The 16319-nt window shown below is 32.1% G+C and overlaps 1 protein-coding gene across 2 annotated transcripts; it reads left to right on the top strand.

Annotated features, from left to right (window-relative positions):
* The first annotated feature begins 6542 nt into the window (after positions 1 to 6542).
* Positions 6543 to 15810, top strand: LOC18588797 (topless-related protein 4-like). Of its 2 annotated transcripts, none has more exons than XM_018127773.2 (26): positions 6543 to 6726; positions 6910 to 6999; positions 7136 to 7315; positions 7647 to 7760; positions 7874 to 8032; positions 8125 to 8302; positions 8383 to 8506; positions 8834 to 8949; positions 9551 to 9746; positions 9905 to 10014; positions 10116 to 10185; positions 10294 to 10367; positions 10470 to 10565; positions 10639 to 10734; positions 11521 to 11648; positions 11776 to 12010; positions 12095 to 12259; positions 12354 to 12446; positions 12595 to 12750; positions 13199 to 13309; positions 13434 to 13613; positions 13882 to 14010; positions 14095 to 14190; positions 14604 to 14792; positions 15014 to 15180; positions 15295 to 15810. In XM_018127773.2, the coding sequence occupies exons 2-26, from the start codon at positions 6920 to 6922 to the stop codon at positions 15491 to 15493; spliced, it is 3441 nt and encodes a 1146-aa protein (XP_017983262.2). In that variant the 5' UTR covers positions 6543 to 6726; positions 6910 to 6919; the 3' UTR covers positions 15494 to 15810. The 2 variants fall into 2 exon arrangements, with proteins under 2 accessions (XP_017983262.2, XP_007013506.3); XM_007013444.3 differs by having other exon boundaries at positions 6544 to 6726; positions 9578 to 9746.
* Positions 15811 to 16319: the final 509 nt, after the last annotated feature.

Genomic DNA, 16319 nt, shown 5'->3' with positions numbered 1-16319 from the left:
GGAGTACTACTCCTTTACATTTATTTAAAACGAATATAAAGTAAATTATTTTTGTCAAGTTTAAGAATACCTTTAAGCTGACTTTGGGCTTGTGAAAAGACATGTAGGTTTTGATGCTCGTACCCCTGATTGGAGAGTAAATTTGCAACATGGTTACCTTCTCTATGAATATGCAATATCCGACAATATATGACACTTAAGCATTTACGAATTGAAGCCAACAAGTATCTAATTTGTGCATAACCTTTATGTCCTCCATGTAACATTTGTATCACTACTTTCACATCCATCTCTATCCAAAGTTTACGAATATTGTGCTCAATACATAAAAGTAAACTTCTATGTAATGCCATTAACTCTGCTTGTAATGAATTATAAGGTCCAAAATTTTCAGCAAAACAAAAAATCAGAGTACCTGTATGATCCCGAAGAAGTCCACCACCAGCAGCACTTTTAGCACGTTTTGTTCGCGGAATAGACAGGAATGGAATAGAATAGCTATTACGTGAAAATAGAATGAGATGAGAATAGAATAGAATAGGTATTACGTAGTTTGGTATGATAAATGGAATAGAGCAGGAATGATTATTATGACGTATTACAGTGTTTGGTTGGTAAAAATAACTTTGGAATAAGAAAAGAATAAAAATAAAAAGATAAAAATACCCTTTATTATATAATGATTATTTTATTTTTATTTTATTTTTTAAATATTAATATTTTATTTATAATCTAATAATTAATATTACAAAATACTAATATTTTATTTATAATTTAAATATTATAATGATTATTTATTTTTAAACATTATTATGTATAATTTATTTAAAATATTAAAAATTGATAGTTTAAATATTAATATTTTATTTATACTTTAATCATTAATATTAAATGTTATTGTCATTATTTATTTTTATTTTATTTTATCTTTTAAATATTAATAATTTATATTTTTAAATATTAATAGTTGATTATTTAAGTATTAATATTTTATTTGTAATTTAATCATTAATATTATAAAATACTACTATTTTATTTATAATTTAAATGTTATTATGATTATTTGTTTTTTATTTTATTTTTTAAATATTAATAATTTATAATTGATTGAAAATATTAATAATTGGTAATTTAATTTATAATTTAAATATTATTATGATTAAAATATTAATACTTTTAATTAATTTTTAAATTCAAAATATTTTATAATATATAATTAATAACTTAACCTTTTTATTATAATAAGATTTATTTTTCTCTATTTGCATTTTTCATTTTTTAATTTAAATTTCATTTAATAATTTAAAAATTAATATTTTAAAATACTAATTTTTTATTTATAATTTAAATATGTTATAATTAAAATATAAAAATATTAATATTTTTATATTTTAATTTAAAATATTAATTTTATAAATTTAAATTTGTAATTTTTAAAAATAAATAATGACATTTTAGTCCAAAATGTATAAATTTTATTCCCATAGGTGTGGAATAGCTAATACCATGGGGGATGGTGGTATTAGCTATTCCAAGCTTTTGCCTAATTTTAAAGAATAGCCATTCCTTTTGGAATGGCTATTCCTTCCCCAAGAGCAAACCAAACAAGGGGATAAAATTTTGTAAGGAATAGAGGGGGAATGGCTTAGCCATTCCACCTACCAAACATGACCTTTGAGAATCACGTTTAGAACTACCATCAACATTCAACTTAAACTCACATGTTAATGGTTTCTGCCAATAGAATACTTTTGGTGGATGTGGGGTGTCTTCTGGAATAAAAGGCCCCATGCTTTAGCAATCTGTACATCTCCCCTCCATTGCCATTGTTGAAATTGCTTCCCAAGGAATAATTGGTGGATCAACTTTAACACTTTCCACACTACTTTGTTGGGATACATGCCTAGGTTCCTATGCTTTGCATCATTACGTTCAATCCATAGAAACCAAAAATTAAATAAAGGCATTAACGTGCAGATGTGTCCTTTTTTAGTGTAGTCACTAGAGTACAACCATGCCCAAATAATCTGATTAACATTTTGTGGGTGATTAATATAAGTTTAGAAGAATTTTGTAAAATAATTTCAAACTTGTAAAGCTAGAGGACATTCCCATTTGACATAGAAAAGTGACTCCTCGGAGTGACAATGTTGGCATTTAAAAGCAAGGTGGAAGCCTTTGGATTTCAATCTCAATACTAATTTTTTATTGTTATTGTGCCATGTGGATTTAATTTTCATCAAATTCTACTCGATAGCAATTAAATCGCAAACTTAATGTGAAACTTGTTAATTTTCTTATTATTTTTTTCTTTAATAAAGTACAATGTTTACAAAATGAAAATGCACATGTCATTAGTATTGTAGACACTCCATTTGGCTCGAGATGTATATAGATTTTGAAAATATAAAAAAATATGAAAATTAAGAAAATATATAAAAAGGAGAGATAAATATGAAAAAGATAAAAATGTGTTTGCACAAATTCTAATATTAGATTAAATTGAAAATATGAACAGAGATTAAGTTAAATTGAATTAAAACTCAAGAAATTAAATACAACTCATTGGCTATAAATATAGCCAAGGTCAGAAAACACACAAAAAGAAAAACTAAAAAAAAAAAACAATTGGTAAAAGGAGTAAATAGTTTTTGAGGCCTTGGGTTTCGATTCTTTTTAAATTTAAGAGAATCGATTTAGTTTATAAAGGAATTATTTTTATTAGAGGGAGAAATAAGGAAAAGAAAAAGTTGAAAGAGTTTCCCAATTTTTGGAATATGGTTTAGAGAGAGTCTCTCATTTTTGACAATGCACGCTTGGTACCTAGATCTGCATGAATCCATCTAGATAATCTTGACCCATTAGTTTGGTTTTTTATTTTTTGGATTTTTCAACTCAATTAGGTGAGTTTTTATTATTATTATTATTAGATTTTATGATTCTAATTTTATTTTATTTTATTTTATCTTTATTTTATTTATTTGTTGAGACATTTAAAAATTAGAGTTTATAATTAATAGATAGAAATTCTTTCAATGATGAAATTCAAGAAGGTTACTTGAAAATTTTTAAGTGAGAAAATTTGTTTGAATTTTGTCATAAGTCTTGGAGTTTTCAAGGAATATTTTAATATCAAAGAGTTTTTGTTTTTATTTCAATCATAAATGTAAATAAATAAAAAATTTTCAATGATGAAATTTCAAGAAAGTTATGAAATTTTCCTTGAATTCTCTCAAGTGTTGGAGTTTTCCAGGAATATTTCAATATCAACAAATTTTGTTTGTTTTGGGAAAATAAAAATAAAATTTATCATTGAATTTAATAAGGTTAAAAGTACAATAATTAATTAGGTAAATTAAGTGGTCGTTGTGAGGGTGTTAATACCTTCCTCCTTACATGTAACTGTACTTCTAAACTTAAATCTGTTTTGTCGATCAGAATCTATTTTTAAATGAATCTAAGTATTTTTTAAATGACTTGTAGACCCGAATCTATTTTTAAATGAGTTAAGTTCTTTTTAAATGAATCTAAGTCAAACTTAAGATCTCATTAAGAAAAATTAAAGATGACAATGGGTACCCTATAACAGGATACTCGTAGGTACCCAATCTGGTTATGTAGGGTTAGGACATTCTATAATCGAGTTTGGGATGTGTTCGAGTAGTAATTTCATTACTCGTGTCGAGCTTGGGTATAATCTCTTGAGTACCTGTTACTCGAACCCGATTATATATATTTTTAATTTTATATAATTAAAGACAAACCTATATTGTTAATTAAATTAATTCATGAAAACTATTATTATTAATCAACTTATAATGTCTTTTGATATATATACTCTATATATTATATTAATTTATAAGAAATAAAATTATTATTATTATATATATGTACTTTTAGTATATGTACTTTAAATATAAACATATTTACTTTTCATTTTGCGTTAACGTTACAAAAATTATAACTTATAAACTTATTAATTATTAATTATTAATTATAATATATATCTTTGTTTATATAAATTTATAATATATATACCTAAAGAGAAGTTGTGAGATTAGAATAATTTTGGAACCTAACTATTTTTTTAATTTAATTTAATTAAGGACAAACCTATATAGTTAATTAAAATTGTAATGTTATTGCCTTGGTGTAAACTTGTAATGTTGTTTAAGTTGTTGTTTGAATATTTATTTTTAGTTATTTAAGTTAATATTTATTTTTAATTATTTAAATTTAAATTTTTTTATTTGTGTGCTTTCATAAATTTAATTATTAACGAATTATATGGAATATCGATGAGAAATATTATTGTACATTGATAAGGATACAAATGTCAGGTTCTCATAATTGAGTACCCATGAAAAGTATTTTAATAATTTTTTTACATAATTGGGTTTTTAAATAAGTTTAAATGATTATCAGGTAGTGGATATGTATTATAATTTGGTTTAAGGTTGTAAATTTCAAAAATATTCGAGTAATTGTAAAGTTTAGATATCTTATTTATTAATCAAGTTTGGGTTTAAGTATCTCAAAATTAACGGGTTCTTTACCTATTGACATTCTTAAAAAAAATAAATTTACCTAAATGGTTAATCACACCTGAGTCCTCGTAAGTCGAACTCTTGAGTTTTATAACTCATTATGTTATCACAAATATATTATTTGAAGATTTCAATGTCACATGGTTAAGCTTTCTTCTGTATAAGAAAAGGGAAAAGATGTCTTAACAACTCCAACTCACCTAAATTTATAAAACACGAATGTCATGATTAGACAATTCATTACTATAAGTTGGATGAGGACTGAATTTTAAATATATATATATATATATATATATATTGAATTGATTTAAAATTGATTGCCTCCTTTCTTTCTTTTTTTAAGTATAACTCTGCATATTGTACACAAGTTGCAAAAGCATTACTATTATAAAGTAGGTGCTTTTATTTATTTTCGATTAATTAACCTTAAACTTATATAATTTAATGTTGGTTTTTCACTTGATTCAAATAGATTATTACAAAGAAATAGTAATACTGCCATTCTTGTCCTTAGCAAAGGAAACTGTACTACACTACTACTGCTACTACTATTTTTACTCTTTTCTTAGACAACTTTTGCCAGTAAATTGTGATTTCTGCATGCCATGCGCTCCTCCAGTCCTCCATTAAAATAAATTAATAAAATAAAAGAAGAAAGAAGCAATGCTGCATGGTTCTGTTATAAACGCGCAGATGATTAGCGTGCAAAACAATCTCCAATAGAGATGAGACACGTGTGAAGAAAGGGGGTTTCACTGAGCACGTGAGCATGTTTACATTGTGCGCGGCACACATTGAGTTAACCTGTCTCCCTCCAGAAATAAACGACAGGTCCACGTTCTTGGTTGTTGTCCAACCTTATCTTTTTCAGCGCGTGCCTACACGCAAGTGAGGACGTGTTTCTAAAGAAAAGAAAGAAAAGAAAAACGCTCTACAAAAGTTGTGCTCCTGGCCCTGGCAAGGATATTTGTTTTTGAATTAAATTTTAGGCATGGAGACAATTGAAGTACAAGTGTCTGATTATAGTAACCTCTTAACAACAAAACAGAATACTTAAATGCTTTTTTTTTTTAAATTAAAAATTGTCTACTATCATACCTTGCTACTATATACGTAAATAATTATATAAGTGTAAACTTGGGTAAATTACATACAACCAAAATTCAAGATGTCAATAATGATTATTTTTACGAAATTCTTTTTTAAAATCATTAACTTAAATGCTTATTCATGTTTAAATTAAGTATTTCATAGAAATTTTATCACTTTACATTAAAATTTAAATTGAAATTTCTTAAATCAAAATTTAACTTTAATACACACACTCAAATGGAAACATAAATTACCCTCAGCCAAATACAGCTCAATATGATGTGCTAAGCTTATCAACAAATACAGCTCAGTATGATGGTTTTTATATCATTAATGCAAATTGGAAGAAATTTTATCTTTCTAAAGCTAAACATGGTAGTGTAATTGTACATGGTATGTATTAAAATATTCTGTTTTTGCCAGATTTGTTTTTGAATACTTAAAGAAAAAAATTAAAAGAAAATGAGGCACCAACTCTTTTTTAAGGAAGTCAGGTGGAAAATTTGTGATTTGAGTAAGTAACTAAATTTTTTACTAAACTTTCCTTATAAAAGAAAGCAAATTTTGACTAGACAATTGAAAATTTTATATAAGGCAAGAAAGCCTAAGCTTACCCTGTAGACAGATAAATAGAGTAATTACTCACTAGGGAAGACAGCAAATCCAGCCGGATACAAGGCCAAGTCCAGCGTATTAATAACGCTTATAAGTAATAGCACTTATAGTGATCTTATCACTTTATAAGACCGAGCACTTATCAGATGAGTTGTAATTCTCACATCAATTTCATCTCATCTCGTCTCGCACATCACGGTTTTTAATTTGTCTGATACTGGCAAATTTCTTTTGTTTGTTTGTTTGTTTTTTTTCTCTCTCATCTTCAAATCCCTAACCCTTTTCTCCTCTCTATAAATACTTCATCAGAAAGAGCAATAAGCAGAAGAGAGAGACAGACGAAACAAAGAACACCAAAAAAAAAAAAAAGTTGGGGGAAAAAAAAAAAAGAAAACTAAAGAGAAAGCAGTGAAACGACCTGTCGTTCTCTTCGCTTTCTCCAAAAATTCTCCCGATCTGTGCAACCAGTCTGGTAATTTCTGTTCTCATTTCTATTTTTTTAATAAATTTTTTTGTATAATTATTTTGAGTTGTTGAATATTTTCAGCGGAGACTGTAATTTCTTTAGGGTTTTTTGGTTAGTTTTTGAAGTATAATTGATCTGTGAGAAGCTCAGATCTCTTTGCTTTTTCTTTTCGTTGATTTCTTGTTGCAGAATTACTATCATGTCCTCGCTTAGCAGAGAACTCGTGTTTCTTATACTTCAATTCCTTGATGAAGAGAAATTTAAAGACACTGTTCACAAGTATGCTTTAATCTTTGCTCTCTGTTTACTTTTTTTTTAATAAAAGTTTATATATGAATTTGTTGATGTTTTCTTTTTGTTTTGTTTTGGTTTTTGTGGGGCTCTATCTATTGATGAATGAATTTAAATTTAATAGATTGGAGCAAGAGTCAGGGTTTTTCTTCAATTTGAGATATTTTGAGGAAATGGTGACAAATGGGGAATGGGATGAGGTAGAGAAGTATCTTTCAGGTTTTACCAAGGTTGATGATAACAGATATTCCATGAAGATTTTTTTCGAGATTCGAAAACAGAAGTACCTTGAAGCTCTTGATAAGTAAGTTTTTTTTTTGTCTTTTAAAAGTTCGTTATGTTCGTTGTGTCTGTTATGTTCATTATATTCCTTGTGTTCCTTATGTTCATTATGGTCCTTGTGTTCGTTATGTTCGTTGTGTTCGTTATGTTCGTTATGTTAGGTGCATCTTCTATGTTGTTTTTGTTTTTTAAAAGTTCGTTATGTTCGGTGCATCTTCTAAGTGTGTTTTGTCGTTAATTGGTTCGCCTTCACATGAGTTTTTTTTTCTTTTTATCATACTCATGAGTTAATTTAGTTACCAAAAAAGGGAAATGATTATATGCTCATCTGATTTTTACTGAAATAAATGCAGGCGGGATCGCGCTAAAGCCGTTGATATTTTAGTTAAGGACCTGAAAGTTTTTTCGGCATTTAATGAGGAACTTTTTAAGGAAATTACCCATCTCTTGACATTGGACAACTTTAGGTATGAATGAGATATTGGTGCTTGGTTTATGATCTTTATGTGGCAGAATTTTACCTTTTGCATGTCCATATTTCATTAATTCATGGGTGCTTATGGCTTATGACAATATGCAGAGAGAATGAACAGCTATCGAAGTATGGAGATACCAAATCTGCTAGGAGTATAATGCTTGCTGAATTAAAGAAGTTGATAGAGGCGAACCCCCTTTTCCGCGATAAGCTTCAGTTTCCTACCTTGAAGAATTCAAGACTGCGGACGCTAATAAATCAAAGGTCTCAGATTCTTGGTTCTAGATTCTATACTTGAGCTATTCCTATCCTTTGTGAGCTTTCTGATAGTTATTGTTATTGGCACTATAATGCAGTTTAAATTGGCAGCACCAGCTTTGTAAGAATCCAAGGCCTAATCCAGACATAAAAACCCTATTTGTGGACCATAGTTGTGGACAACCAAATGGTGCACGAGCTCCATCCCCTGTCACTAATCCTTTAATGAGTGCTGTTCCAAAGGCAGGGGGTTTTCCTCCACTGGGCGCTCATGGTGTAAGTAGAAGTCATTAGTAATCAAGCTGTTTCTGGAGTGTGTATTTCTTTTGACTTCATATACATATATATTTTTACAGCCCTTTCAGCCCACACCTGCTGCTCTTCCAACCTCTCTTGCTGGATGGATGGCTAACCCAACTCCTGTGCCTCACCCTGCGGCTTCTGCAGGGCCGATAGGATTGACTGCACCTAACAATGCAGGTAATTATTTATAGGATCTTTTCTTTGTGTTCAAAGTGCTTTTGCTTTACTAAGTTCCACATTTATCATGGGGGTATGCATGGGCATGCTATGAAGCTATAGTTGTATGTTACAATTACTTATATTGCCTCAGACAAGATACATGATGCATGAAACCTGTTAGGAAAAGGTATATTTGTTGCTGATATATATTTAAGATGTAAGATGAAGAAATTGAGAATTCACCAAAGGATGAAGATTTTACGATTTCAGTCAGGTTGTTTTACTAGTGAACTGCATACCATGATGGACTATAATTTTATCTTCTGTATTTGTTTCTCATGGTAGCTGCAATCTTAAAGCGCCCTAGAACTCCTCCAACCAATAACCCAGCTATGGATTATCAGTCAGCAGACTCTGAACATGTTTTGAAGAGATCAAGGCCCTTTGGAATGCCAGATGAGGTATCAGTTGCCAGTAATATCTTCTCTTGTTTGTATTTAGATTTACCTCATGAACTGCTTTGTAACATATGCATATCTATTTTAATATGGATTAATGTAGTATGGCTTTGAGATGATGTGATGCATATTTATTGAGGTTTAGAGGATATTAAGTAATTCATGTGATAAATGTGATTTAGATAAAAAATTTTCAAAAATTTGTTTGTATTATGACTTTTTTTTTTCTAATGACAATTAATTAAAGTTTTGCTGGTTGCCCTTTGTCACCTTAAAGATAGGTAATCAAGGAAATGTAATAGAGCGTGGTTGATGAGGCAGAATGAGATTTTATTTGCTTTTCTTGGTTTTTGAGTGCATTCTTGGTTGGTTTTGGCTTCCTCCCTTTTAAACCTCGTCTTTGGTTTCTCTTTACTATTTGAAAGAAAAAAAATTGGTAATGTACAGCTTATATAGTTATGACAACTTTGTGAGTTTTAGTTGTCTTGTTTTATCACCTTAAGGGTTTTTCTGCTACTAGTCTCTTAAATGGGAAGCATGAGATCTGCTTTATCATGTAGCATAGCATCATCCTTCCAATTGGAACAATATTTTTAAATGACAGGTACCTAATCAGCTGATACTCCACCAGGTCAATAATCTGCCAGTAAATATTTTGCCTGTTCCATATGCTGGCCAGAGCCATGGTCAGAGTTCTTATTCTCCTGATGACTTGCCCAAGACTGTTGTTATGACCCTAAGTCAGGGCTCTGCTGTCAAGAGCATGGATTTCCATCCAAAGACACAAATTCTACTTCTTGGTGAGCCCTCACACTGGCACAAAGAACAAAAATTTTTGTGCCTGCTCAGAATCCATCTTTTTGTAAATTGATTCGGTTTTCACATTCTGGTATTAGCTTCCCCTACCTCCTGTTGTGATCTAATTGTGTTTTATCCATATTTGGTTTTATAATTTCAGTGGGAACAAACACCGGTGATATCATGGTGTGGGAAGTAGGTAGTGGTGAAAGGATAGCTCATAAAACTTTTAAGGTCTGGGACCTTTCAGCATGTTCAATGCCTCTGCAGGTTTAGCTTTCTTTCACCTCTAGTGAGATTTATTGAGCATGAAGTAGGTACTAAATGCTGCTTAAAATTGAATTAATGTTAACCTTCTGATTCTCATTCAGGCATCTCTGGCTAATGATTATACAGTATCGATCAACCGTGTTATGTGGAGCCCTGATGGAAATCTTTTTGGTAATGCTCTGAGCTTTAGCAATTGGATTTTTGATAGCCTTCTGCTGTGCATAGGAAGTAAATTCTTATAAATTAAACACTAGATTTGATATTTTCTCCCTATTTCAGGTGTTGCATACTCCAAGCATATCGTGCACGTATACTCCTACCATGGTGGTGATGATCTACGTAACCGCCTAGAGGTGTGTGTGATTAGTCAAGTCCATTAGATCCAACAAGTTTTAAGCTGATTTTCTGCCTTTCTTTCTCCTAAATATATTCACTTGGTACTTTTTTTTTTTTAGATTGAGGCTCATGTCGGGAGTGTTAATGATCTTGCGTTCTCTTACCCAAACAAACAATTGTGCATTGTCACTTGTGGCGAGGACAGGATTATTAAGGTTGCTTGTCTTCTTTTTTTTTTTTCTTAGTGCATCTGTTTGATACTGCTCTTAACAGTCTCAAATTTTGTAGGTTTGGGATGCAGTTAGTGGGGCTAAACAGCATATTTTTGAGGGTCATGAAGCACCTGTCTATTCTATATGCCCTCATCACAAGGAAAATATTCAGGTAACAGACAATAGCATGCAGATTCATGCTCATTTGTTTCTCTGTTTAGATTTCTCCATTTCAACAGTGAGTAAAAGACAGTCATATTAGTTATTTTTCCTTTAGTTTATAAAATGAGCTAATATTGCGGTTAGGAAACTAGGTTCAAAAGTTCCGACCAGTCTATTTAGACAATTCTTAACAGATGGAATGTATAGCATTAAATAATTATTCATGTAACGTCAAACTGAGGCCATGGACATTTAATTTATATTTATTCCAAATAAGCTGTCTGCTTATTGCTTTTTCATGGTGATTAATATCTTGTTGCTTGTTTTGAAGTGGATTGTCATACAGTGTTCCTGGATCTCTTTTGTGCTGCAAACTTTCTTGTTTGACTGCTAGCATAAAAACTTTGTGACTTTGTAAATTCAGCTAGTTTCACCTCCAATGACCACCTCTTTCTACTTCCTATTTAAATAAATGTAGCAGGGTTAAAAAATATTTTAAGTATAAATCTTCTGTGAGATCAACACATGATATAGTAAAAGATTTAAAATTTGGGATATTGAGCTTGTCATAGAACAATCTGTTTTGAGTTTTTAATGCATTCTTCCTCTCAACCATAGAGTCCACAACTCCGTTCTGGAATCTCTCCCATTCCTTAAGAAGTTCTTTACCTTTTCTTTTGGTGGTATTATTTTTTGAAGTATACATTTTAACCATTGTTATCCCTTGAGTCTCATGTTTATATGGCTGTTATGATTAAAGACCTCTATTTTCTTCTGTCTTATTCTCTTTTTTCAGTTCATTTTCTCAACAGCAACTGATGGCAAAATAAAGGCATGGTTGTATGATAATGTGGGCTCAAGAGTTGACTATAATGCGCCAGGCCAGTCATCCACGACAATGGCATACAGTGCTGATGGAACAAGGTTCATATATCTTATTTGCACTCTGTGATTCTGATCTTTCTTCTTCTATTGACTGGAGGTTGTTCTTTTGCTTTCTTTCTATTTTTTAACAGTAATACTTATCTTTGGCTTTATTGGCCATTTATAGGTTGTTCTCATGTGGGACAAACAAAGATGGGGAATCGTACTTAGTGGAATGGAATGAAAGTGAAGGAGCTGTAAAGCGGACATATTTTGGTCTTGGGAAGCGATCTGCAGGAGTTGTTCAATTCGATACCACAAAGAGTCGTTTCTTGGCTGCTGGTGATGAGTTCTCAGTCAAATTTTGGGACATGGACAATGTAAATCTATTAACAAGTACTCCAGCAGATGGTGGATTACCGGTAATTATAGCATATGCATTACTCCATGTTAGGCAATCTAATGCTTACTTGTACTTACTAATTGCATTTTTACAACAAATGCAGCATGCGCCTTGCATCAGATTTAACAAGGAAGGAACACTGTTAGCTGTTTCGACTGAAGACAATGGGGTTAAAATTCTAGCAAATTCAGATGGGATTAGGTTTCTACGGACGGTGGAGAATCGTTCATTTGATGCTTCAAGAGTTGCTCCTGCTGCTATGGTAAAAGTAAAGCCTTTTGTATATATACATACGTATTTTCATTTATGCATGTAAATGTTTTATGAGAATATGCTTTTCAAGTGTCTGGTTCATGTAACAGGCTCCAAATATGGGTGCATTTGGCTCTAACAATGCAACTATTGGAACAACCATCGGTGATCGGGCTGCACCAGTAGCTGCTATGGTTGGAATGGTGAGTTATCTCTAATCATCATAATCTAGGTGCTTTTGCCAGAATTTTACATAAATGTACTAATCTTGTGAATGTTAATTTTTTATGAGTTTTCATTTATGCATGAAAGAACTTATGATCTATTATGATCTAACCTTTTCCTTTTCAGTCTCTGCAGAGCAGCGATGGTCGAAGTTTGGCTGATGTAAAGCCCCGAATTGCAGATGAGTCTGTTGAAAAATCTAGGATCTGGAAACTTACAGAAATTAATGAACCAACACAGTGCCGCTCCTTGAGGCTTTCTGATAATTTGACGGCAATGAGGGTAAGTCTCAGTTTCTACTTTGTGTAACTTTATATAACTTAGTAATAATTGTGCCCGTATACCATTTTTTGTGGTCCTTCTAAAATCATCTGCTCATGAATAATTGACCAAGATGTTACCTCTCTACTCTGTTGTAGACAGCTCTTTTATTTTTTAGGTTATATTAACAATTAGGGACCAAAATTATCATCAGAAATGTTATCATTTTGCATTATTTGGGGCTTTGATTTTATTCTATGATCAGAGTATGATAATCAGCACAAAGAAATACTATATTTCATATGATAATTTTCAGTGACTTGATAAATGTGATGTGTAAAATACCTGAGAGATTATTTTAGTTTATAACAATTTCTCATTCAGTACACACACACACACACACACACAATTGTCGTTCAGATTATAGAATACCTTAAGGACAGTCATTTATTTTTTGTGTTTGATGTAGGTGTCTAGACTAATATATACAAATTCTGGACTTGCCATATTGGCATTATCATCTAATGCTGTACACAAGCTCTGGAAATGGCAGAGGAATGATCGAAACTTAACGGGGAAGGTATGGAAATTTCTTTAAATCTCTTTTCTAGGTCTATACTTAGTATCCTAATGTCTTTGGTTTCATATTTATTTTCATAATGTTATTATAAGCTAGGTATTAACAATGATCTTTTCTGTTGTAGGCCACAACTAGTGTAGCACCACAATTATGGCAGCCTTCAAGTGGAATATTAATGACTAATGATATAACTGATACAAACCCTGAAGATGCCGTTCCATGCTTTGCGCTTTCAAAGAATGATTCTTACGTCATGTCAGCTTCCGGGGGTAAAATCTCACTATTCAATATGATGACATTTAAGGTAGGTCCTTTCTCCATTTATTTCTTTCTTTGCACGTGACTACATTTTCAGGGAAGCTCTAGATTTCAGGTCAATAGGCCTTACATAAAAGGATAAAGTTTTAAAGTGTAATTTATGAAGTTTAAAGACTTTTGATTAAATTCTGAGGCTATTAGTTGGGTCTTTAGGTGGAAAGTGACTGATAATAAGGTTACTTTTTTGGGGGGATTTTCATTTTGCAGGAGTTAATTTCATTTATTTTGTTTCTTTGTGCTTTCTTAATATGCAGACAATGACAACATTTATGCCCCCACCACCAGCAGCTACCTTTCTTGCATTTCATCCTCAGGACAATAATATCATTGCCATAGGCATGGATGATTCATCAATCCAAATTTACAACGTTCGGGTGGATGAGGTCCTTTCAATTGACTTAAAACTTTGATAGCTGTTGATAAATAAGTGGAAATTGTTTGATTAACTGTGTGCTCTATTTTCACAGGTAAAAACAAAGTTAAAGGGTCATCAGAAAAGAATAACAGGTCTTGCCTTCTCTCATACTCTGAATGTGCTTGTATCTTCAGGAGCTGATAGTCAGGTAAGAAATATCGGTGTTTGTCCCATGCACGTTTTGTAATGCTAAAGCAGCTCAACAACCCACTATGAGAAAGCAAAAATAACTTATAGTCTGAGATGGGAACTCGATATGTTTAAAGCTCAAGTTTCAAGTAATTGGCTGATTTTGAATTAACTTTGTTAGGTATCTTAGGAAAAAGCTTGTCTAGGGAATGATTCTCCAGAATTCATGATTTCTGATAACAGATTTATTTATTGTGCTTTTTATTGGGTCTTTCTCACATGTTTTGTTGTTTGGTTATTCTATTCAAAATTATATAGAATTTCATTAGAGTTTTTTTCATGTCTTATAAAATGATTCAATATTTCTCGTTATGGAATTAACTCTCCATTAATGTAATTGCTTCTATTTCCACATTTTTTTTTTCCCTGCAGCTGTGTGTCTGGAGCACAGATGGCTGGGAGAAGCAAGCTAGTAAGTACTTGCAAATTCCAAATGGGCGAGCAGCATCTCCTCATGCAGATACTCGTGTTCAATTTCACCTAGATCAGATACATTTGCTGGCAGTTCATGAAACACAGATCGCTATATATGAAGCTCCAAACCTAGAATGCCTAAAGCAGGTGTGTGAGCTCATTTTCTGTAATATAATTTTTTTACTTATAAAATCTATGTTGAAATCAAGTGCACTTCGGAGCACATAGTAAAAAGTGTGGCAGCAATGCCAAATTTGACTTTCTAGAAATTGCAGTGTTGGCTGTATGGTTTGCTAGTTAACAATAGTACCTAGGTCATTTGGATTTAGGTTTATTAATATTAGTTTTGGAATTATTTTCTCAAATAGTTTGTCCCGCGAGAAGCAAGTGGCCCCATCACACATGCAACATATTCCTGTGATAGCCAATCAATATATGTGAGCTTTGAAGATGGAAGTGTGGGTGTTCTTACTGCTTCAACGCTGAGATTGAGATGTCGGATAGGTCCTGCTGCATATTTACCTCCCAATCCAAGGTGCCTTTTCCTTTACTATGTACTTTATTACAAATTGATTTAATTGTTAAAATCAGGTATTGAATCAAGGCAATAGGTATGACGTATCTAAATCTAACAATGCACCTTGAACAGCTTGAGAGTTTATCCTCTCGTCATTGCGGCACATCCATCCGACCCAAATCAATTTGCTTTGGGCCTAACAGATGGTGGAGTCCACATACTTGAGCCATTGGAGTCTGAAGGAAAATGGGGCACCTCTCCACCAGTTGAAAATGGTGCTGGGCCGAGTAATGCTTCTGGTGCAAATGGTTCAGAACCACCCCAGCGGTGACTAGGCTTTTAGAGAGGATATCGAGTATTTCTCCCTGGGAAACTGCACAATTATAATAGGTTCACATAAAACGGCATGACATCCGCTTTGCAGCCAAGGCTTAGTGTTCATTGGTTACATTTTTATAGGATTGGTGTAAATTTAGGAGTTGGTACATCAGAGGTGGTCTGACTGTAGACTTGAAAAAACACATAAAAGGAAATCAGGGACAAATTATGTGTTGGTTAAGCTAGGAGCCCTGGCTGTTTTCTCATTGTTATTCAGCTTTTCAGAAACTTTTAATTAGTTAATATCACCATTTTTTAAGTCGAGCACAATTTTTGGTTTTTTCTTTTTGTTCTTGCTTACTTTGGGGGTTTAAAAAGTTATTATACTTTCTAAGACTATCAAACCCCTAATAATTTCAGTGGGATGCTATCATGGTAATAATCAGCGCATATTTTCGCCAGGTGGCGTGGACTGTGGAGGTCTCTCCCTCGTCTTGGGGGAGTCTATTATTTCAAGGGAATGGGTTTAGAGTAGACTTTACGGAGATTGGCCGCCCTACTCCTGAGCAGGGTTGATTGTGAGGGACAGAAGACAGCACAACAATTTATCGTTTCTCCGTGGTCTTGCATCCATGTCCTTCCCTCTCAGCCATTTTAACCACCGAATCTCAATCATGGGTTCGACAAATAGACTAGATTCTTGCAAAGTGGAGGAATCCAGATGGGTTGCTACATCTTTAACTGAACTTGAAAATAAGAGGCTTGAGCTCGGCTCGTGTGAGTTCGATAGCAAATTTAAAGTTTAAATAAGCTTGAAAGTGAAAAACCTACTTGCTTTA

This window comes from Theobroma cacao, chromosome 9 (genome assembly GCF_053813885.1).
Source record: "Theobroma cacao isolate CCN51 chromosome 9, ASM5381388v1, whole genome shotgun sequence".
NCBI classification, from domain to species: domain Eukaryota; kingdom Viridiplantae; phylum Streptophyta; class Magnoliopsida; order Malvales; family Malvaceae; genus Theobroma; species Theobroma cacao.
The sequence above is the reverse complement of the archived record's forward strand: the minus strand, read 5'-3'. Positions and strand labels throughout refer to the sequence as shown.